At 39.7% G+C, this 24,135-nt stretch overlaps 2 protein-coding genes across 3 annotated transcripts in view; both read left to right on the top strand.

Moving 5' to 3' along the window:
* Positions 1-24,135, top strand: part of LOC149175309 (uncharacterized) — a 485,878-nt gene that overhangs the window by 197,773 nt on the left and 263,970 nt on the right. The window lies entirely within an intron of this gene.
* Positions 16,153-16,873, top strand: LOC149175310 (uncharacterized). The gene is made up of 2 exons (XM_089422803.1): positions 16,153-16,287; positions 16,397-16,873. The coding sequence occupies exon 2, from the start codon at positions 16,422-16,424 to the stop codon at positions 16,848-16,850; it is 429 nt and encodes a 142-aa protein (XP_089278929.1). The 5' UTR covers positions 16,153-16,287; positions 16,397-16,421; the 3' UTR covers positions 16,851-16,873.

Raw genomic sequence — 24,135 nt, 5'->3', positions numbered from 1 at the left:
CCTTAATACAACTCCTCCTCCATTTGGAATGGTGGCTCCGATTGGGTATAATGGGACCAGTTTCCCAATAATGAATAAAAGGGGTGGATGAACGATTGATTTTCTAATCTAACGATAGGTGAATAATCTAATCTATCAGCAAAAATAAAAGAACTACTACTAATCCCGGGAACTATTATTCTTTGAAATGTAGCGCTTGATGATCTTTGTCTATTGACAGGCATATAGATAACTCTATCTAATAAACATAGACATTTATTCATTCAATGATTACTTTGTTTAAATAGTTAAACAAAGTGATTAACACAATATTGCTACACTTATCATTTATATTATCGATACATATATGATCAAAAGAAAAGCATGCTGTAAACATCCAATAGTGGAAGGAATAAAGAATGCTGTTAAAAACACATGCATATATCCGATAATAGCAAAAGCGATCAAACAACAATTCATATAAAAAGAATGAACTCAGACACAGATAATAGTACCATATGAGCTGCTAATCACTCCCAATATCAATCGCTATTTGAAATTCTTCTTCCGACTCAGAAATACTTTCAAACAAAGACAGTAGTGCACATCCGCATAAAAGCTTCTTTGTCAAAATCAGAATGATTGGCCCAGTTTTATAAAAGAATATGCCTGAAGTACAGTAGTGCAACTTCAGGTTTTAAGTCATATACAAAACTTACGACCCTTTCTAAATACATGAAAGGGTCTATAAATACTTAATTAAGCTAACTACCTATGAAACTAAAATCCTACTTAATTGGTATCACTTGATTCTGAATATCTCCTTCACGACAATCTGGTAATCGGCGACATGAATCATCACTTAGGCTGTTTGCCTTTAGACTTGAGCTGGCATATCGCAAGCATTGGTTCCACTTCTGGTGGTCTGTTGAGATGAGAATTGAGTTGGGCAGCATAGGTGGCATCCTGTATATCGGGAATGATATACTCGATTGCATTTGTGAGGCATTTGAGGGCGGCTCTCTGGCTGTATGGTTTGACTAAGAAGAACCAATAGGTGTCCCATGTCAAACTGTTAATTCCTGCGATTAATCTCCCATTTTTCTCTAGTTTCGGATAACATGACTGCTCCAATGTTTTAGCCGCTGTCAATTTACCTGGGGTACATTGAGAAATCATGTTAGACAAGTAGAGAGTATCATTAACCAATTCAACCAAATTACTTGTGGTTAATTTGCATCTTGAAATTGCTCTCTCTGCTTTCATTAACTGGGACTGCCATTCCGTAAATAATATCTCCTTATGTGATTCTAGGATTTTTGGCAAATTAGCCGCCTGTCCCTCATCGGTGTCTTGCCACTCAAGAAAATTAGTTAGTGTTTCATCGGCTTGATCCAAGTCTGTTCTAGCTTTTTCCGATTTTTCACCTATTGATGTCGTCAAGTCGCATAAAGGTTCCGCCTGGGCGATTTGTTGACATAAAAGCTTTATCTGTGTTATCAATGCCTTGTTTATTTGTAATGCCTCTGCTCTGAATTCAGCTAGCTGTGGAAGATTCTTTGTTTTCTCTAGTTGGGCTGATAGTTGAGCAATTTGCTCATCTTTCGACTTCAGCATTTGTTCATTCACTGCTTTTAGTTGTGCCAATGCCTCAGATAGCTCTTTCTGCTTTTGAGCTGCACTGTAATCAATCCTCTGTTTCTCTTCCTGCAATTGTTTATTCAATTGATTATTTATTTGTTGCTGTGTAAACAATTGCCGTTCTGCTTGCTCTGCCTTCTGCTGTGCCTCCGATAGTTGTGCTTGTAGTGAAAAGATCTCCTGGTCTTTTCCTTTTAATAAATTACTCACCTCTGATGCCTTGTCTATTGTAGCTGCCGAATAGGCTCCAGCATATTGGGATAGTTTTGTTAGGTCATCAGAGGGATCAAATTCCTCTTTCCAAACCACGTTGCCCGTCACTGTTTGTTCAGGGAATAGGGAAGGTTGATCAGTCCTTCTCCTTTTCCGCTGTCGTTTTACCACAGCCTTGTGTCTTGGGCTGTAAAAGACATCTAAGGGAGGAATTTCTTCTACTTGCAAAATAATCTGATCGGAGGGATCCTTAGGGATTATCTCTACTTCTTTAGAACTGGGTAGGCCGCTGGTTCCACTTGGAACCTGTTTTGAAGTTGTCTCCTGTGTGTCAGCCGCTTTTGATGTTTCGGCTTCCTTCGAGCACTCAAGATTGCTGATGATTGAGTCGAATTGCTGCCATTCCTGGAGCAATTTCGGGTCAATCTGGGCATCTACATTCACCTCTGTGCTGCTCTGTTCCTGCTCTTTTGTCTGGGTTTCCTCTTGTTTTTTCATATGCACTTCCTCCTGTTCTTTTGATGTAACAGGAGGTTCCTTAGTGAGTCGCTGCTCAGGCTCACTTGATTCTGTCGTTGGGGTTGCTGCTAACAGATCTAGAGGCAGAGTTTGCAACCTCTGTTCTCTAAGTCTGTTGAATTCAACTAACCCGTCATCTTTATATTCCATTTTGGCCAGCGATTTAACTTGGGACATTGACTCGGCTGAGGAGAACAGGTCATCGAACATATCTTCTTTATGATCAAACTTTGTCAATTTTGCCTGTTCAAGTGCATTATAGGCGACTTTGTTTGGATCAAATCGCCTATTAGGAAGAGTTGCTAGACTTAATGCCTTCATTTTTTCAGCTTCTTTCTCTGCATGTTTAAAGTCATGCAGAGCGTAGACACCGCATCTTAGAGGAAAAGAGGGCCAAACCTGCTTCTTTTTGTTCTTTAGAGTTTGTGTAACTCCTTCGGACATAATCTGATAGGCTATCTCCCTAGCCAACAATTTATCAGGTACGTACAAAGGGAGGACATGAGGTTTGGCTTGGCTGCCGAAAATTCTTATATAAGTAAATTTTTCCTCTCCGAACCATCTTCCTATGGATGTCAAATCAACCCCTGCTTGGTAGGAAATCTTAGGAGCAGGTTTATCAAAAATAGAGTAGTGAATGGGTAACATAAAACCATTGCAGACTTGATATAAATGGTGCTTATAGTAAGTTTTCCACAACTTCTGATGGTATATATGAATGGGCATGGGGTCTTGTGGAGTCTGTTAGCGCTTGAAATTTCACCTAGGCTGAGATAGACAAATCTCAAGGCTACATCAAACCATTACACCTCGTAGCTAGCCCTACGAGGAAGGAGAAGGCTCTCTCCGGTCAGACTCAAGGTATTTTCTCAATGGGGTGAGTAGACCAATTAGGATCAAAGATATTAGGCTAGTAAACTGATGAGGAGGGTTGATTTAAAGTTTTTTTGGGGTTTTTGGTGGCAATTGGAGGGAGTGCAATTCAGGGTGTGGGGATTGAGCTCAGTTTTTGCAGGTGGGTCTTTGGGGCAAGGAAGGAGTTTGTGCTGATGCCTTAAGCTGATATGGATGATCAAGGAAGAAAGAGAGGGAGCTAAAGAGGGCAAACAATGACTTTGAATCCTCTTTAGACGGTGGAAAACATAAATATTAAACAAAATTGAAAGCTGAGCATGGCATGCATGAATTCAAACTTTATCACTTCTTTTGTTCAATTAGCAGCAATAGAATAAGAGATGGAACACATAAACACACTTACAATGACAAGTAGGAAACACACCATCAACACAATAATCCACAAGAATCCACAATGATGTCTGCAAAACCCTGGCCTTCCTTTTCCTCAAATTGCAGAGATACAAGTAAAATATACAATAGAGCTTCTCCCTCAAGAGTCCAACCATGAAAATGAGCAAGAGAAGGCATAATATAGATGATCTAACTCCTTTCCCCACCTCTAGGGGTTGAGCTCAGCTTCCTAGGAGCTGTTTCAACTAATTCTAAACTGAGCACTAGATAATAGGCAGTCAAAACAACTTGCCTCTAAAACTTAGGTAACCCATCCATGCATTTAATATTCACTATTTACATCAAGGAAACTTCTAGAAGTGTTAAAGGAGAGTAAATGTATCCATGTGCCATGAGAATTACCCAACAATCCATCATTTACATGCATTAAGAGTCAACCAAAGTAAAAACAGTGTTTTGCAGGCCGAAATAGTCAAAATGGTGAAATTTCCCTGAGTGGTCGCGCCCCTCCCTTGGAGTGGTCGCGCACATTGGCAGCTATGTTTGAGGGCCTTCCTGGTGTCCAAATCAGGTGCAAGATAGCTTGTTGGAAAGGTCTATGAGTCTACTTTCCAACCCCACTGGAATTTCTGAATTTGGAGTTGATTTGACCCCTCAAAAGTCATTTCTCCCAAGGCAGCTTTCTGCAACTCAAAATAGGGGCAGAAAGTCAAAATTTGCATGTATTTTGAGCTTTTGGAAGCCCAAATCTCCATAAAATCTGAAACCCATCCATAGGCAAGTGTATTTTTGCATGACAATTCCAAAAATGTAGAGTTTTCCCCGTTCTGAGCTGTCCCCAAGAGTGGTCGCGCGCGGGGTGAGACCACTCCAACGGCGAAAACCTGTAAAATTCTCAAAAATGCCCAAAATGCCTCAAAACTCTCAAAATTTCTTGAGTTTGTTGCTAGGAGGAGGCTAATGAGTATCATGGTGAGTAAGAGAGGCCTCAGCCAAGATACGGAGCGGGTTGGTCTTCTTCCTCCTCTTGCGGGCCTCGGACAACTTCCTTTGGAGTATCTTCATTTTTGCCTTGCAAACATGCATTCTCGCCCAATAATGATTTTTCATGTTCCGTAGCAGCCTCTTGTCCTGGTTGGCTTTCTCCAACAGTCTCTCCAAGCGAGCATTTGCCTGAATGAGCAAAGACTCCCGGTCAGCAGGCAATGGGTCCCCAGGCCTCCTATGGTTCAAACCTCGATTACCGCGGATCCTCCATAGCTCATCAAGTTCTTTCTCCTCCTCCAATTGTCTGTTGCGCTGCTCTAGATAAGTGATGGTCCATTGAGCCATTTGGAGCTTCTGCTGCAACACGAGGTTCTCCTCCTCTCTCTGTCTGATAAGCTCATAAAAATCTGAAGAAGGAGAATGAGCATCAAGGTCAATGAAATCATGACGTGTATCGCCAGCTCTCTCATCCTCAACCATGGGCTGCTTGCCCTCCCGTACTGCCTCTGCTGATGAAGAATGCGAGGCCCCTTCCACCTGGTGTGGAGATAACACTCGCTGATCTGAAGAAGATGACGAGACCCCTTCCACTTGCTGTGGAGAAAATACTCGTCGAGCGGCTGCAAATAAGGTCCTATGACCCCTCTGATATGTAAGCTGCGGTGGAGAAGCAACATGTCTCGGAACAATAATCTCGGGCTGGTGTGATGGACCTCCCGCCTCATGAATGGCCTCTGGCTCTGGTTGTGGCTGTGGTGGCACTGTAAAGAACTCATGAGAAATGAAGTCTGCCCATGGAATGCCCTGCTGACTCAACTGATGGGAAACAATGAGCTGGATGAGACCATGATGGCACAAACTCCTATGCTGCTGAGCTGGGGACTGCCTCTGAAACACGGACACCATCCTCTGAATGTCCTGGAAGAAGTAAACCGGGATGTTCATCATCCTCACTCGGGTAAAGTGCATCAACAGGTGAATGTGACAAGCAAAGACTCGTGAAAACCTTCCCTCACATGTGAAGTAATGCATGATAAGCCGCATGATCGGAGCATACTCCTCTCGGAGGAATCTGAAAGGAAAGTTCCCTGACAAGTGATGTACGAATGCTGGCCTGACATATGGCTCAAAATAAACAAAATCCAGCCATTTGCGCTTTGGCCACACCTCACCCACATTGGGTATCCCGGTAGCCTCTGAAATCATCTCAGGAGAAAACACAAAATTCACCCCTGCAAGAGTAACCTGCCCATCATGAAGGCGCAAAACAAATAGCCGGGCCAACTCCCTGTGGTGCTGAATCTGGGCAAGCCTCTCGCAAAACTAGAAACATGACATGTACTGGAAACAAGTTACTGCCAATGGGCAAGCCTGTAATTCTGCTAAAGATGTGGGCTCTTCTCTCCTATGATGACCACCTTTGCCACCCCTACGAGGCCTCTGCTGTGCCTCAACCTCCGTAGAAGAAGACCGGTCATCACCTTACTCATTAGTTTCAGTGGTTGACATGGTGTTATTGAGCAAGGTGGAGAAAATAGACAAAGTTGACTGCTGCCCTGCCTGCAAAATGCTGAGAAGTATGCTATTTTCAAGGGGAAAAAATCATGAGGGAAATGTTAGGGGAGGGACTTTTCATAAGGAATGGGAAAATATATAAAAACAGGGAACTTTTAAGGAATAATTCACAAAATGTCAAACATGTTATCTCATCTCTCATCATCGGGAAATCATTTGCAAAGAAATATCTTTATTAGGGAAGACATGTAATAAGGTCACCAAGGGAAAGGACAATACATTTTTCAACAGGGGGTAAGGGGTAGCATGTAATACAGGAGATGGGGCAGCACTGATTACTAGCATCAACAGATAGCTCTTAGATTTTGTCCTTTGACTGTACATTATTAGGCATACTCGGTTTTTCCAAGGGATTGATGTACTTTTGATGCTAAGGGGAAATAAGGAATTAATTTACATTTGTCATAAGGGGAGGAGGGCTTTACTTAACAAATTCAAAAGAGAAAGGAGATGCATTGCATCAAGGGTATTAGGGGGATAGAAGGGAAAAGGATGCCTAGGGTTTGGTTTTGGAGACACAGCAACATTCTTCTGCAAACAGTATTTCAGAGCAGCATGTCCTTTAATAAATATGTACAGCTGTATTTGCTTTATTTTTGTTTTGAATAACACAACCTTCTATTCACTGTATTTGTGAGGACTATGCACAGCAATAAGTTTCTTTTGATCTTGTAATGGCTTGGCTACACATAGTAATCTTTTCCTCTGTTTTTTGTCTTTTTTGTTTTATTATTTTTACCATTGCAATTGCTCTTTCCTTTTACACATCACTATTTTGATTCTTGCTGTGTTTTTATATATATATTTTTTTTATAATATTGCTGTGGGGAAGGAATTAGGGTTTAAGGGATGCATATGAGAGGGATTAGGGTTTTAGGTATAGGGAATGGGGAATTGATATTCATTGCAAATGTGATGAGATAGAGACACATTATGACAATTGTAAATCTAATAGGAGTAATGGAGGGAATAAAGAGGAATTAAAAACCTTGAAAGCAAACACCAACCTTAGCAAAATTGCTTACATGAACAAACAATCACTAAACCTATTTCTCTTCATATTTTTGATGGTAAAAATGCATGAACACAAGCTCATCATCCATGTTTCAAACATTCAATACATTAGAGAGGCCTACCTCGAGCAATTAGCAAACCAAAACGCGATTTGAGTGGATTTAGGAAGGTTCTGTGAATGGGAGCCCGAGTGGTCGCGCGCAGGCTCTGAGTGGTCGCGCACACCCCGAGTGGTCGCGCGCGTTAGAAATTTGAACTGTGGAGGAGGCGCCGAGTGGTCGCGCACCGCCCAGGTGGTCGCGCACACTGCCCGAGTGGTCGCGCACCAGAAATCTCCTTAATTTTTCTGCAATTCGCCCTCTTTCTCTCCTTCCGCCCTCTTGCTCTTCTTTGCTAGCTCATAGAGGCATAATGAAGATGTTTAGAGGGAAATTTACCTCTTGTAGGTTCAAATTGAAAAAATTAATTTACAAAACCCACTCTCTAATGTTTTTGTTTTGACATTCACTTTTAACACTGTTTTGAGTTCACTTTGTCCTGAATTTGATCTTTTGAGTGCTTTAACTCCGTTCTTTTTGCAGGTTGACCATCTGATGGACTCTGGCGAGGAGACCAGGGTTATTGCCGACATTTTGAAGACTTTTGAAATTTTCCTTATTTTTTACAAATATTACATGACCTTGGGTTTAAAAACAGGGTTTTTAAATCCAAGGTATAAATGATCTGTACCTGATGAAAAATATCAATGGAACATATGTACATACCTCCTTCTGGCTTGCTGGGGACTATTAGACCTCTGACTCATGACCTTGCAGTGATTTTTGACCAAAACCCTAGACCTAAGACTTGGGACTTCAAGACAAAACAAAACAAATATGACACAAGCTTAATACCTGACATGACCTGATCCAGCGAAGCCAAGAAGGGGACAAGGACCAGCTCCTCCATCAGTTTTATGGCATGCCTAACGGGATGCAAAACTGACACTGATGAGACACCTACCTATGCACATGCAAAGAGCTTTTGATCACCGATGGAGGGCTCAAGACCGACACTAACAGAGTCCACCTCCATCCAAGCATCGGAAATTCAGAATTAAAACACAGGTGTCCAAGATATAAGCACTATAGTAGAATGGGAGAATAAACCTTTCAGTGATGCGGGTTTTGCTTCTAAAATCAAGAACTGCGGTTGCTAGCTTATCCGACAGTACAGTTGCCCAATCCATTATTTCACTATTACATGCCGCCTCCATCAAAGGAACCATTTCTATAGTGAAATTTGCGGAATCATGTAACCCCCACAACCTACACATCATTATCCCAGCATAACAATAAGGAGAACACAGAGAATCAACAGAGTACTTACTCGAAGACTCATGCTTGTGTTTTGCTGGATTTTGCCTCCAATCCCGAATGGGTTCGGATTCAATTTCGTTCTCTTCTCTGAATTTCTCCAGGAATGCCTTGTTGTACTTCTTCTCCGGTACAGGAAAATGATGCATTTGCCTCAAATCATTAGGTTGAAATGAACCGAAGATTCTCCCATCCATGGTGCAAAAGGTTCTGTCTGTAATTGGGATTTCTTCAATTGCCCACCTCACTACATCCGTATATGGGAGAATTTGTTCCCGAGCTGCTATCCGATGAAGGAAAGAGTCGGCTAAATCCTTTAGAGTAGCATCATATTTTCGAGTGGTATCTACTGTGGCTTGTACTGCTGTCACCTTGGGTTCTTCGGCCTCAATCAAATTATAGGTACTTTGCCAAGTAGTTTTGCCGAGTCCTAGACATGTAGTGTCGGATATCAATCCTTTTCTTTTAGTTCCTGGATCAGCGATGGGTTGTCCTGTGGCTGGCGAAGCGGAGGCTATTGCAGTCTTCTTAGACTTCTTCCCCATTCTGCTTGAATCTACTGCTTCGGAAGAGCTCTGCACATGAGTGAAAATGAACGTAATACAGAGAATTGGTAGCGCAACCAAATATGAGCGAGATATATTAATCGATGCATGATGAAGGATTAACTTAAAGTGGCCACGGATACAATCTGTGAAAAGATTTTTTAGACTTACTATTTCATTAAATGGCTGTTAAAACCTGTCAATCCTGTAAATGCCCATCATATCGTTTATTGGCCGAATGATTCGTTTAAGCGTGTCTTGGATGTTTTGGCGGTTGAGCACAAGTGAATCGCTATTGGGAAGATAAGGCCTTTAATACGAATTAATCATAATATCCCTGCTTTATCAATTTTTTGAAGTTCGCGCTTTTAGCTTTATCGCAATCGGCCGTCGGGGAAAACTTAAATCATTATATTGGTTCCTTTTGGAATCCCCGATTGTTGATAGCGATATCACCAATTTGCATCGGGAGTATTAACTGTGAACTTTGAAAAGCATGCATGGTACATCTCCGATCGCCGATAGCGATATCGCATCGCATCGGAGCGAAAGGGACTTTTGTTATGATAACTTGTTATTGCCGATATCCGATAGCCTTTTGCGTGTTGTCGCATCGGAGAAAACCAATGGGTCTTTAAGTTATGCCTCCTTTGTCATTGCGACATGCGATCTTGCGATCGCTTTATCGCAATGATAAAAGATTACTCATTTATATATTATAAGACCAATTAATTGGTTTATCAAAAAGGTTTTGTAATGTTTTTATTTTGTTTCTCGGATCTTTTTGAATAATACTAAGTTGATACCAATTAAAATAAAAAGGGGCCCATTCCATATTATAGTTTTGAGAATAAATTTGATATGAAATGGGGGGTTGTTGTAGAGCACAACAGGTTCCTATGGACATGGAGATGTGAAATTTCCTTGATTACAACATCTGGAATTTAATCTGCTAACTTATGTAGTTTATTTGTCTGCAGAAAATTACTTCAGCAAATAACGATTAATTCACTACTGCAATCTTCACAAATAAATACAAGAACTAAGAAATAATGCACAGATACGAAATATATGACACCAATATTTTTGGACAATAGTCGTTGGGAAAACCCTAATGTGGGGAAAACCAGTTCTATAGATGAGGGTTGATAGTATTATTAATTCTTTAGCGAAATTGAGAAATACAAATGCTTGCCTTTCATTTGCAAAGCTCTGGCATACAATTTTCTTCACTGGAAAATAAATCTCGAAACTTAAGTTTCTTGTGCAAAATCAATTTAGCCTCTTCCCAGCCTACTCGCAACTCCTCCAATTGCTCACACTAATGAATGGAAATGCGAACCACTAGCTTTGGGAAATTCTATCAGCCTCTGGAAATTCGTTTTGACAACCACATTGCCTCTTGCTACTCACTAAAGCCACTTGCACCCCCTTCGATAGCTAGTCCTGGCACAAGGACTCGAATTGTAGCCTCTACAACTCGCACTAGGTAAACTGGCAGTGCACACTAGCTAATTTACACCTCTTGGTATGCCTTATCTGCAGATAAATTCGATCTCCCTTCCTGTCATTGGAATGCTGGAAACTCTATGGAGAATTTCTTTGTAAATTCTCTCCCCAATCCCTTCGCTGAAACCCCGTTGCTAGTGTCTTCCTCTACGTCTTTGCTCTTACTACAAATTGCACCATTGAGTCTCTGTTGTATCTTCTCCAAGGCCCCATTGACTTGCTTTTATAATCTCTCGTTGAGAAATCAATGACCACGATTTAATCACAATCGATGGCTAAGATCATCTTGACCCCATCAAGTGACTTTTCCATAAGTCTTTAGAGCAAAATCGATTTTGCTCCATTAATCTAATTTAATTCAGCGGTTTTCCTAAGTTAGACTTAGGAAAATATTTAATAATTGGCTAATTAATCTAATTCAGGGGTTTCTTGCAAAAGATTTTCTGGGTATTGGAGAAAATGTATTCCTTAGCCTCATAAACACCATAGAGACTAGAACACCTATCCGTTGTTGCCAAAAACTAAAACTCCCTCTTAGCGAGGACTGTGTTCTCCACTACTCCCATCTTATCCCCGAAGTAGACAAACTTTGCCTTACCCAAGGCCTTCGTGAGAATATATGCCACCTGCTAATCTGTGGGAACAAGTTGTAGCGGAACTAATCCACGTTGTACAAAATCTCTGATGAAGTGGTTTCTGATGTCGATATGCTTCGACCTATCATGTAACACTAGATTCTCAAAGAGGCTGATGCAACTCTGATTATCACAATAGATACTGGTCCAAGCCATCCGCTGACCAAACAAACCCCCTAGAAGCTTCCAAAGTCAAATAGATTCATATGTGGCCATGGTAGCTGCCATGTATTTTGCCTCTGCAAAACTCAACGCCATAGACTTCTACTTCCTACTGCACCAAGAGGCAACCCCTGATCCAATACTGAAGCAACACCCTGAGGTGCTTTTCCGATCCACTAAACTGTTGATTTGGTGTAGCATTGGATGTGCTCTAGGCCTCAAATTTTGCAGGGAGGCTTGGGTACATGCATTGCAAAGAACCCAGAAACTGTTTTGGGAAATTCCACCCAAAGACAATTTTATTAAAATAATTAATATTTTTAATGGGGTTCCTAAGTCTAAACTTAGGAAAACTAAAATATTAATGGGTATTAATCTAATGTGGATGAAACTTCTAGAAAAAGACGAACATCAAGTCAAAACTATCGGAGCCTTTGATTAGGAGTTAATCTGGGCTGTTGGTTGTCCAAAAGGAAGATATAAGGAGCTTGAGGGCCATTTGGAAAATACACCAGAGGCAAATACTCAGTTACCCGAGTAAGATCGATTTTCTCACTAGACGAAGTTCAACAAGAGAAAATCGATTTAGAGGGAGAGTTGTAGGTGTGGCAGAGAGAGAGGGCATCAACACATTCAGAGAGTGCAAGGCAGCAAGACGCAAAGCAGGAACAGGGTGACGCAGAAAGAGGCAGTGCAAAGCCTGTGTGGGCAGCTTGACGCTGAGCTTGGGAGAGCAGTTTGACACAGAGAGGATCAGAAGGATTCCGGGGAAGAAGAAGTGCTTCATCTGGGGTAGAACTTGGTCAAGAAGTGTCTGTAAAATTTCTCATTCCTATTTTGCTAGCTGTAATTTGTACAAGAGAATTTGCTAAAGAATAATAAAAACCCTCATCTGCTGCACCAATTTTCCCACATCGAGTTTTTCTGGGGATGATTGTCTAAAAATAATTGTGTCATTGTGGTTGTATTTGTGCCAGTGTATTTCCTTATATTTACTTTCTGCAATGTTTTAATTGTGAAGGCTGCAGTAGAATATATTTCGATATTTGTCGTAAGAATACTGTAGATAACTTATTTATGAGGTAATAAGTAGAAGAAATAATATTAATCACTGCAGTAGGATTTCTATTTAGAAATTTTCACATGGTATCAGAGGTACAGGGAAGCAGAAGAGAGAAGCCGGAGGACCCTGTTGTTCCTTTGAGATGATAATGGTCAATTAATCATGCCAGAGCATCTAAGATATTTGTTTTGGGTGTTTTGGTTTTGGTTTTTTATGGAGGACCAATACATAGACAAACTATAAGAATGATGTATTAACTCTTTTAGATAGTACTAATAGATATTCAAAGTGCTGTTTTTTAACTTCACACAGTGATTTGAATTTATAAACTGTGTAGAAAGAATTGTAAGGAGATATGATTAATTTAGATTTTAGACAGAAAGATAAATAATCATAGGGGGAAAACCTTTGTCCAATGTTCAAAAGTTAAACAAACTATGTTTAAGATTACACAAGATGCTAACAATTTTATGATTTAGAGGGAGCCTTTCAGATAGACAGTCCAATATCTCAGTCTCTTTATGATAATAACTTCAGAAAGGAATTTTAAGAATAACTGTTACACATTTATTCTCACCTGATGCCTCTGTAAAATTTAAACACATGAAGAATAAACAAAATGAATGAAACATATGAAAAACTTACAGAAGAAAACGAAACTATATGAGACCAAATTCAAAATCCTTTGCTTTATTATCAGTGATCTATAAATAGCTTGTACATGAATGCTTTTACAAAATTGCTTATGAAAGGTACCACCCCTGATAACTCGTAGAAGGGAGTTATTTATACAAGTTGAGTGTTAAGAAAATATCTTAAACAAATTTACAAAAATAACTTAATACAAAATCAGGAAAAATGAACTGATAGTCGATCTGTCACTATTTTGCTGTTGAACTATTGATGACTATTCCTCAAAATTTTGTTGACCTGTTGATGACTGTTCCCCAAAATGCGGAATGTTGTTGATCTTTCTTTCAGTCAAGTAAATCTGTTAACTTTTCCCAGCGTTTATTATCTGGGATAGATAATTTGGTTACCCTTCGATAAACCTCATCCATTTCTATATATTTAGCAGTGTTGTGAAAATTGCGATTAAATCACGATTTAATGAAAAAATCGCGATTTTTATACGAAAAAATCGCCGGTATTTTTTTTTGCCGATTTTTACTGAAAAAATCGCGATTTTTTCTTAAAAAATCTTCAGGGGTCGCGGCAGCGTGGTTTTATAACGTTTTTTTTGGGTTTTTCATGCGCTCATTTGGATAGTCGTGCGCAGAGGGAGGAGGAGCTCTTGGAGACCAAGCTGAAGAGGGTTTTTAGCCAAATCTAAGTGCTTAGAGGAGAAAATCAAGAGTAGACCACTGATTTCTCCATAGAAACAGTACGAGGATTAATTTTTTTTTGTTTTCATTGTTTAAAAACATTGTTTTTGTATGTTTTTCATTGTTTTTGGTTGGGAAACTTGGTATGGGCACCATTTTTCTTTTGTTTTCATTGTTTTTAAAGAATTTTTTGTATTTCTTCATTGTTTTGGGTTGGGTAACTTGGTATGACTATGGGAACCAATTTTTTTTTTTTTTTTGTTTTCATTTTTTTTAAACATTGTTTATGTTTTTTTCATTGTTTTTGCCATTTGGTTGGGTAACTTGGGTTTGGAATGGTTGGGTAATTTGTGTTTGAAACTTTGAACTTTGGAATGGTTGTTTTAGGTTGGGTTACGGGTAACTTGGATTTTCATTGTACAATCATCAATGTAAAAATTAAAAATTAAAATACTAAATTGTAATTTGTAAATTTGTAACTTGTAATTTTGTAAATGCTAAATTGTAATCCTAATCCTTATTTTCCCATAGGTTCACAACTGCACCAAAACACCATTCAAGACTTCCAGTTTGCAACTTCAAAGTTCAAAAACAAACATGCCAAGGAAATTGGATCCTTTCTGGGAATATGTTGTACCTCATGCTCCGAATGATAGACAAAACTTGAGTTGCAAGTTGTGTGGAAAGGAGATGTTCGGGGGGGTGTACAGGTTGAAGTTTCACCTTGCACAAATCCCTGGACATGATGTGGGGCCTTGTACAAATACAAATCCTGAACTTATCCAAAGATCCATGAGAGCATTGGAAGAATTAGAGCAGACTAGAGAGGCCAAAGAAGAACTCAAAAAGGCAACTAAAAAGGTCAGCTGAAGGAAGTGGGCCAAGTGGCATTGGTTCTACTACAGCATCAGCCAATCCAGTCGCTGCATCATCATTTTTTGTTCTTCGAACCACACCTGGTTCACAACCATCTATCGGTTCAATGCTAAAAAGAACTGAGAAAGAACAAGCTGACAAGTTGATGGCAAAATTTCTCTTCTAGAGTGATATTCCTTTCAACACTGTAAGGAATAATCCATTTTTCCAACCTACTATTGATGTTATTGCCAGTGTTGGCCCGGGGTACAAAATCCCTTCTTATCATGACTTCAGAGGCCGGATTCTTCAAAATGAAAAATGTGACTGCACCCAAAGATTGGAGGATTTTAGGGCATCATGGGCACAAACAGGATGCACTGTTATGTCAGATGGTTGGACTGACCAAAAGGAGAGAACCATTATAAACTTCTTGGTTAGTTGTCCCAAGGGGACTATGTTTATCAAATCTGTTGATGCATCTGCACAAATCAAAGATGCAAGAACTTTATGTGATTTGCTGGATGTGTTTATTTTGGAGGTGGGTGAACAACATGTTGTTCAAGTCATAACGGACAATGCTGCAAATTATGTTGCTGCTGGTAGGATGCTTATGGACAGGCATCCTACTTTATTTTGGACACCTTATGTTGCCCATTGTATTGCTTTGATGTTAGAGGACATAGGGAAAATTCCCTTTGTCAAAGATATTGTTGACTCATCAAAAAGCATTACAAAATTTATATATAATCATACATTTGTGCTTAGCTTGATGAGAAGATTCACCAACAACAAAGAGTTGGTGCGCCCCGCCATTACACGGTTTGCCACCAGTGTCATACCTCTTCAATCCCTCTTGAATTCTATGTGGGATGTGAAGAGAATGTTTCTTTCAGAGGAGTGGCGTGCTTTGCCAATGAGCCGCAAACCAGAAGGAGAGGCCGTATATAGACTAGTTTCATACCAGGAAGACTTCTGGGCGGGAATGCAGGAGGTGTGCGCCATTACTGAACCTTTGGTAAAGGTTCTTCGATTGGTTGATGGTGAGAAGCCCGCAATGGGCTATTTGTATGAAGCCATGGACAGGGCCAAAGAAGCCATTCGGGCCTACTATGATGATAAGGGAGATGATGGGTTTCAGAAACAACTCCTTCTATGGGGAGTGATTGATGAGCGATGGAACAACACACTCCATCGTCCCATTCATGCTGCTGGGCTTTTCCTGAACCCTGCATTTTCTTATGCATGTGAGTTTGATTTTGATGCTGAGATCATGGATGGATTCTTATCCTGTGTCCAGAAGATGGTGCGATCTCTAGAACAATGTATAGAGATCTCTAAACAAATTGAGACATATAGGATGGCAGGTGGCACATTTGGCTTTGAGATGGCTATCACTGATAGGACGATTAAAATGCCAGGTATTTTTTAGTTTGTAACTTTGTTTCAAATTTCATTGTCTCTTCAAATTCCAATTTTTTCTTATGTTTATTTAAAATTTTATTTTTAATTTTGTTGTAGATGCATGGTGGAAAATGTATGGTGGCAGGGTACCCCTTCTGCAAAAGCTTGCCATTCGCATCCTCAGCCAAACATGTAGCTCCTCAAGATGTGAGTGCAACTGGAGTGTATTTGAAAAATACACAACAAGAAGCTCAACAGGTTAACTCTTAAACATTTAAAATATTGCAAATTTCCAAATAAATTTTTGAATTCATTAAACAATATTTTTTTTATAATTATTAATTATTATTTCATGATCTTTGTACAGGTTTGAGTCCCAACGACTTAATGACATGGTCTACGTCTACTACAATCTTCGATTGTGGGCGAGGCAACTTGAGAGGACACCTGATATGGATGCCATCTCATTGGATGGGATTGACACCACTGCTGCATGGAGGGTTGAGGCCGAGAGGCTTCTCATGGATTCTGCTGATGATTGGTTAGTGCAGGATGTAGTGGAGGGGGAGGAGGAGCAGGAGGAGGAGGAGGAGGAGGAGGAGGAGGAACAGGAGGAGGAGGTGACACCGCCTGCCCGGGCTACCACTGCCACCAGTAGAGGACGTGGTCTACCTCCTATAGCTCCTACTTCTAGTTCTTCAGCTTCTAGAGCACATCAGACTCCACTGCCATTTCCACCAGCACGGGCACCAGCATCTACATCTAGAGGGAAAGGGAAAGCTGTGGCATTTTCTCACAAGAGGGGCAGAGGAAATCAATAGGATTAGACTTTCATTTTATTGTATATGACATTATGACATGATGAGATACATTATCATATTTTTGTTGATATTTTGAGGCTGAGTTGGGACTCAGGAGTCAGGACTTACTATTCAGGACATGATTCAATGTTATGGGTGATTTTAGCGCTAGAAATGATATTAAACATCTTATATATTAGTTTTTTTATCATATTTATGTGTCAATGTATTTATTTTATGTTGTAGATGGTTTAGATATTAAAAAAAATGAATATTTTTGTACCAAACGATTTTTTCCGATTTTTCTGATTTTTTCCGATTTGTTCCTCGCGCCGATTTAATCCCGATCACGATTTTCACAACATTGATATTTAGTAAAAGTAGGTTTTGTGAAGAATATGTGTTTTATTTCGTTAAGGATGAAATAGGTATCTCGGAGGGCATTCAACACAAGCCTTGGTGTTGTTGTACCTTTTATATTTGAAACTGTCCCTGCACTGGTCTTGACATCTGTAAGCTTGCGGACATAGTCTTCAATAGGCATTAACTTATCCTTTATCACAAATAGGGAGGGCAAACACTTGCTGGTCAAGGGTTCCAGCCTGCTGAAAAAACGTTGGACTATGACATTAACACTGCTGCATTTTTCCTCCAACTGAAGAACGAGATTTTTCTTTGTAATACCCTTCTTCAATTCCAGTATGGCTGCTGTCCTGTCATCAATCCCCAATTCTTGAAGCTCATAGCTGTCTTTAGAATTCAGAAACTTGATTATATCAGTGGCTATTTCTGGCTTGTCCTCAAGTTGATTTGAGATAGTTTCAATAGCCTCTTGAGCTTTTTCCAACAAGTCTTTTTGATAAAAAATTATTTTGATATAAGGCCATATATCTTTGATTGATTCAATGATCTCTTAGCATATAATCTCCTTTACTAAACCCAATGTATTTCCGAGGTAAGAGTCTTTGACTTCTTTCTGCAATACCTCAATTTGACCTTTTGCCCTCTGCAACTCAGTTGCATGTGAGCTGTCTGCAACTGCTTTCATGTGTTGTAGTGTCTTCAGCTGATCCTGCAATTTCTTGATTTCCTCTGTCTAAATAGACAGGTTCTGAACGGCTTCAGCAAGCTGTTCAGCTCCTTCTGCTGTACTTGTGGTTGTTGCTGTGCCTGAGGCAAAAACTGTAGTTATAGAGACTGCTATAAGAGGAACTACATCCATTGGAATATTGGCCTTTTTCACAGCTTCCTCTTTCTCTTTGACAAGTTTTTCCATTTGTTCCTCCATCTGTTTTATTTGCAGATTTTGTTCTATGATGAGCTTCATCATGTCAGATTTCTGAGCCTCGATTTCTTCAATTTCTTTAGTCATTGGGTCCTCTGAGGCTGGCAATTTGAGCTGCTTCCTTAGTGCTGAAATCTCATCATTTTTCTTCTTGACAATTTCTTCTGCAACCTTTATATCAGAGGGATCATATCCCATCTTCAGCACCAGATCTTGCAAAGCTTTGATTTTGGTGTCTTTTGCCAAAGGGAACAAATTGTGGTTGAACTAATCCATGTTGTACAAAATCTCTGATGAAGTGGTATCTGATGTTGATATGCTTCGACCTATTATGTAACACTAGATTCTTAGAGAGGTTGATGCAACTCTGATTATCACAATAGATACTGGTCGAATCCATCTGCTGACCAAACAAAGCCACTAGCAGCTTCCAAAGCCAAATAGCTTCGCATGTGGCCATGCTAGCTGCCATGTATTCTGCCTCTGCAGAACTCATTCTACTTCCTACTACGCCATGAGATAACCCTTGATCCAATACTGAAGCAACAGCTTGAGGTGCTTTTCCGATCCATTAACTGCTGATTTGGGGTAGCATCGGATGTTCTCTAGGCCTCAAATTTTGTAGGGAGGCTTGGGCACATGCATTCCAAAGAATCCATAAACAGTTTTGGGAAATTCCAACCAAAGACGATTTTATTAAAATAATTAATATTTTTAATGGGGTTCCTAAGTCTAAACTTAGGAAAATTAAAATATTAATGGGTATTAATCTAATTGTGGGTGAAACTTCTAGAAAAAGACAGAGATCAAGTCAAAATGATCTGAGCCTTTGATTAGGAGTTAATCTAGGTTGCTGGTTATCCAACAGGAAGATATAAGAAGGAGCTTGAGGGTCATTGGGAAAATACACCAGAGGCAGATACTCAGTTGCCCGAGTAAGATCGTTTTTCTCACTGGTCGAAGTTAGGCAAGAGAAAATCAATTCAGAGGGAGAGTTGCAGGTGAGACCGAGAGAGAGGGCATCAGCACATTCAGAGAGTGCCAGGCAGCGAGACGCAGAGTAGGAACAAGGTGACGTAGAAAGAGGCAGCAGAGAGCCTGCATGGGCAGCTTGACGATGAACCTAGGAGAGTAGTTTGACGCAGAGAGGATCTGATGGATTCTGCGGTAGAAGAAGTGCTTCATCTGGGGTAGAACTTAGTCAAGAAGTGTTTGTAAAATTTCTCATTCCTATTTTGCTGGCTGTAGTTTGTACAAGAGAATTTGCTGAAGAATAATAAAAAGCCTCATTTACTGCAACGTTTTTCCCACATTGGGTTTTTCCGGGGACAATTGTCCAAAAATAACTGTCATTGTGGTTGTATTTGTGCCAGTGTATTTCCTTATATTTACTTTCTGCAATGTTTTAGTTGTGAAGGCTGCAGTAGAATATATTTCGATATTTGCCATAAGAATACTGTAGATAACTTATTTATGAGGTAATAAGTAGAAGAAATGATATTAATCACTGCAGTAGGATTTCTATTTAACAATTTTCACATGGTACCAGAGGTACAGGGAAGCAAAAGAGAGAAGCCGGAGGACCCAACATTGAAAGGAGAAGGGAATTCAAAATTCCTGCAGGGGCAGAAATTCGAATCTCTCAGAGGATTATGTAGTTCAAGCTAAGGAGATTGAATTTCGTGGGAAAACTCTCTCTGAGTGAATCGACAAAGAGGTAAGCCTTTCCAATTTTTATAAGTGGTAGTAGGTACAACACAACAAAAGATTGAACAAGGAGGGTTGTCTCAGGTGGGACACAGTTTTTCCTGCAGCAGTTGCTTAGACAGGTTAGCGTCAGAAAATTGGCACAATATGGATACTCAAAATGCCTCAGATTTATCTACTAGATTAGATGAAGAATTTGCATGCCTAACAAATTCAGCATCAACGGATGTTTAGGTACATTGATAGCGGGGCTTCAAGTCATATGATTGGAGTACGAGAACAATTCTCGAGCTATCAAGAAGAACAAATGGACTTCCAAATAAGTATGGGAAACAAAAAGAAATGTACTCTAGTAGGGAGAGGCACCATAGATTTTCAAAAGGAAGTAGGGACCAACATCCGAGCCACCAATGTTCTACATGTGCTAGGATTAGGAATGAACTTAATTTCAGTGTCCCAGTGACAGGACAAGGGATATGATGTATATTTCATAGGAAGGAAGGTATACATCAAGCATCCGCGCTGGAAGAAGAAAAAACAAAATGGGGTTCGAAGGAACAAGTTGTATAGGTTGCATCTCAAACCACCAATGGCACTGATAGGTAGCAACTGTAATGGTGAGAAGGAGCGAAATGAATTATGGCACAGGTGAATGGGGCACTTACACCATGGAGCATTGAGGATGCTCAGAGAGATTGTTACCGGGGTACCAGTCCTTGGTAGTGAACGTGATGACTTGTGCAGAGGATTTGTGCTAGGAAAGTACGCTAAAGCAGTGTTTTCCAGAAGTAACAGTAGAGCAAAATGTGTATTAGGATTAATACACACAGATATCTGCGGTCCTATGTCCACAAGGGCTCTTAGTGGTGGCGAATACTTTGTCACCTTTATCGATGATCACTCTAGACAAACCTGGATCTATTTCTTAAAGACCAAGGATGAGGTCTTTGATTGTTTCCGAGAGTTTAAGGTTCTTATTGACAAAATGACAGGGAAAAAGATAAAGGTATTGCGTAAGGATAATGGTGTAGACTATACAGACAAAGACTTCACAGATTTTTGTGCAAAGGAGGGCATCAAATGAGAGTGGACAACTCCATATAATCCATAACATAATGGAGTAGAAAAACGGAAGAACATAACTATTGTTGGGGCAGTCATAGCTATGTTGTATGATCAGATCTATCTAGGTATCTATGGGCAGAAGCTTGCAACACAACAATATATATCCATAATAGAACTCCTCATAGAGCATTGGGGAAGAGAACGCCCGAAGGAGTTTTCATAGGGAAGAAGCTGAAATTTAGTTATCTCAGGATATTTGGAAGCATGGCTTATTGTCACATTCCAGACGAGAAGCACAGTAAACTAGATCAGACTGCAGAAAAAGGGTATCTTGTAGGATACAATGAGAGCTCAAAGGTATATAGAATCTACATTCCTGGCAGCAGGAAGATTGTAGTAAGATGGGATGCAAAGTTCATGAAAGATAGAGATTTCAGGAAATCTCATGAGATGCCTGCAGAAGATCAGTCAGGAGATGTTTCGTTAGTCCAAGAGCAGCAGGGGCAGCAAGAAGGACAGGCAGGAGGACATACACCTGGATCGAGTACAGTGACTAACACCAATATCTCCTCAGAAGGATGAAATGTAGATGATTCTCAACAGATTGAACGACAAAATCAGGAGGAAGAGATGGTTGAGCCTCCCACCACCAGTGGTAGAACTAGCAGAGAAGTACGACAAACATTGAGGGACATAGAGAAGTTTGTTGTGTTGATTTTGTTAGGATATTTTGACACATAGGAAATAGTTAAGTATAACTTGGTCTAGTGTAGAGTTAGGTAAAGTGTGTTTCTTTACTATGTACATTTGTAACTTACAATCCGATGATCACGATGTGTTCTAGACATGAAGTGATTTGACGGTTCATTCTCTCCTCAGTATTACCGACACTTGATCCGTGGCTTAACACCCGATTGGTCCATGATCTCTATTTAAAGAGCATGGAGGGTCATTTGTAGGGTAACCGTTCATGAGAGAAGCTTATGTAAATTTTCATTCTTTTATTAATAAATTGCCTGAAGTGGCCGTGTTGGCTCAGGCCGTGGACTGTTTCCCTCTTTAAGGGTTTTAACCACGTCAAGAATACTGGTGTATTGATCTGTGATCTGTTTGTGAGCGGTGTCCTTTGGTGTTCTATTTGAGGAACTTACCCTGTAAATTTCTACTTGGTATCAGAGCTATTTGAGGGCCGCATCCGTTGGTGATCCAAATCTGAAGCCGATTACAACTGCATCCGACTGTCGTTTCCTAGATCTACTGTTTATGACTGCTTTCGGGCCGAGGGGACTGCTCTATTGTGTTAGGAGCATCTGTTCCAGTGAAGAACCCCTTTCGTTTCACGCGAAAAGGTTTCTAGTAGCCCTAGCTACGTCAGTTTAAAGATCTGGAGGTATACAATCTTTAGTTGCAGTTCTAGCTATTCATCTCTCTTTTTATTTCGGTTTATTTAGCTCTCTGTTTTTTATTACCGGATCTATACCTTTCATTTCTGCATATGCTCTTTGCCCTGCGACTCTATGCGATCTGAGCAAATCAGAAACATAAAGGAATGATTTTTCTCATGCGTATGCTCTTTTCTGCTGCGCCTTAGTGTGATCTCGGAAAATCAAAAACATTGAGGAAAATATTTAGTTTCTAGCTAAAGCTAACTTCAAGCTGTAAGGTTTGTTTTTTTTTGTATGTCCGTGTTGGGTTTTGTGATTTTTTGTTTTGTAGGCAAAAAAGATTTTTTTCAAGTAAGCACACACCCCAAAGCTTCAGTGATTAAAAAAAAAAACCCTTCCTCTTTTCCAAAAATTACTAACCTTTTAAACTAGCTCACTTGGTCCAAAGTTACTTTATGAGAATAGAGGTCTTGAGTTCAAGTCTTTCTTTTTGTTGAGTTACTTTTTCAAAAAACACATGTAACTTATGTTTTAAAGTTATTTTTATGTAAAATTGTTCCCACCCATTATAAAAAGTGAGTAACTTATAATTCTAAAGTTTCTTTATCTTTTATTTAAGTTACAATTTAGTGGGTAGCTTATAAAGAACCATTGTAAAAGTGACTTTCACTTATTTATAAAAGTGAGTCACATAATTTTTTTTTTTAGTTGTTCTTTAAATGGGCTAATTAGATTAAGTTTGGAGTGGGGGGGGGGGCAGATTTTTTTAAATATAACATTATCATTCATTTCCGCACATTCACGCATTTCGTCGACATCTTCAACAACTTTTCTTCAAAAAGCCATAACTTTTTCATCCGGAAGCCGTTTTTTTTAATCAACCTAATTTTTCGAGATCTTTCCATTGGAACACTTAGTTTCAGTATCTACAGCTTCGGTTTTTGTTAAAATGGAAAGTCCATGCCAAGTTATTCTTGACAACACCAACTACTTCCAATGGTGGTCCTACATTGTGGATTTACTTAGAAGTAAAGGTCTTTACAGAATAGCCTTAGGCCAAGAAACCAAACCTCAAGATGAAGATAAGGCAACCAAATGGGAAAGTAGGCAAGATCAAGTACGTGGGTTGATAAGGATGCCTATTTCTCCAGACCTTAGATTCCATATCACAGAACTTGATACTCCTAATGAAGCAATGAAACAATTCACTAAAATTTTTGGAATTAAAAATGAAATTAGAGCCCATCAACTCGAAAATGAGTTGCTTACATTGGACTCCAATAATTTTTCTTCCATTGAAGATTTTTTGTCAAAGTTCAAGACCCTTAGATTTCTCTTGGAAGGTGTTAAGGTTAAGAAAGAAGATGGTAGCTTTATCTATTCCATTCTTACTAAGTTGGGAACAACCTACTCTGTGTTTGTTTCCACCTTACATTCTACTAGAGAAGCCTTTATTTCTGAAGGAGAAGACTACAAGTCCCCCTCTTTTGATGCTTTTTTTGATTCTTTAATAAGAGAACAAGAAAAGATCTTATATCTTCGTCTTCTTAATCTTGGAAACTCTTTTAAGAAAGCCTTAGCTTTTCATAAATAACTTATTGAGGAATAAGTAGGAAAAGTAAATCAATTGCTGCAGTGATAGAATTTTCACATGGTATCAGAGAGAGTAATCAGAGACAGGAAGGGAAAATCAGTTATGGGTCACGACCACGATGCAGAGGCATCAATGTCAGGGGACTCACAGATTTTCAAAAGATTGCACAAGAGAAAGAGACTTCGATTTCTCTATGTTGGCTTCCAGGCTGGAAGAAGAAGTGGCTTGTATGACTAGTTTTACATCATCAAAAGTGTGGTATATAGACAG

The sequence above is a fragment of the Pinus tabuliformis genome, chromosome 4_1, assembly GCF_031772625.1.
Source record: "Pinus tabuliformis cultivar Carrire ecotype Pingquan chromosome 4_1, CPIR1, whole genome shotgun sequence".
NCBI classification, from domain to species: Eukaryota; Viridiplantae; Streptophyta; class Pinopsida; order Pinales; family Pinaceae; genus Pinus; species Pinus tabuliformis.
Note: the sequence above shows the minus strand (reverse complement) of the source record. Positions and strands in the feature narration are given on the sequence as shown.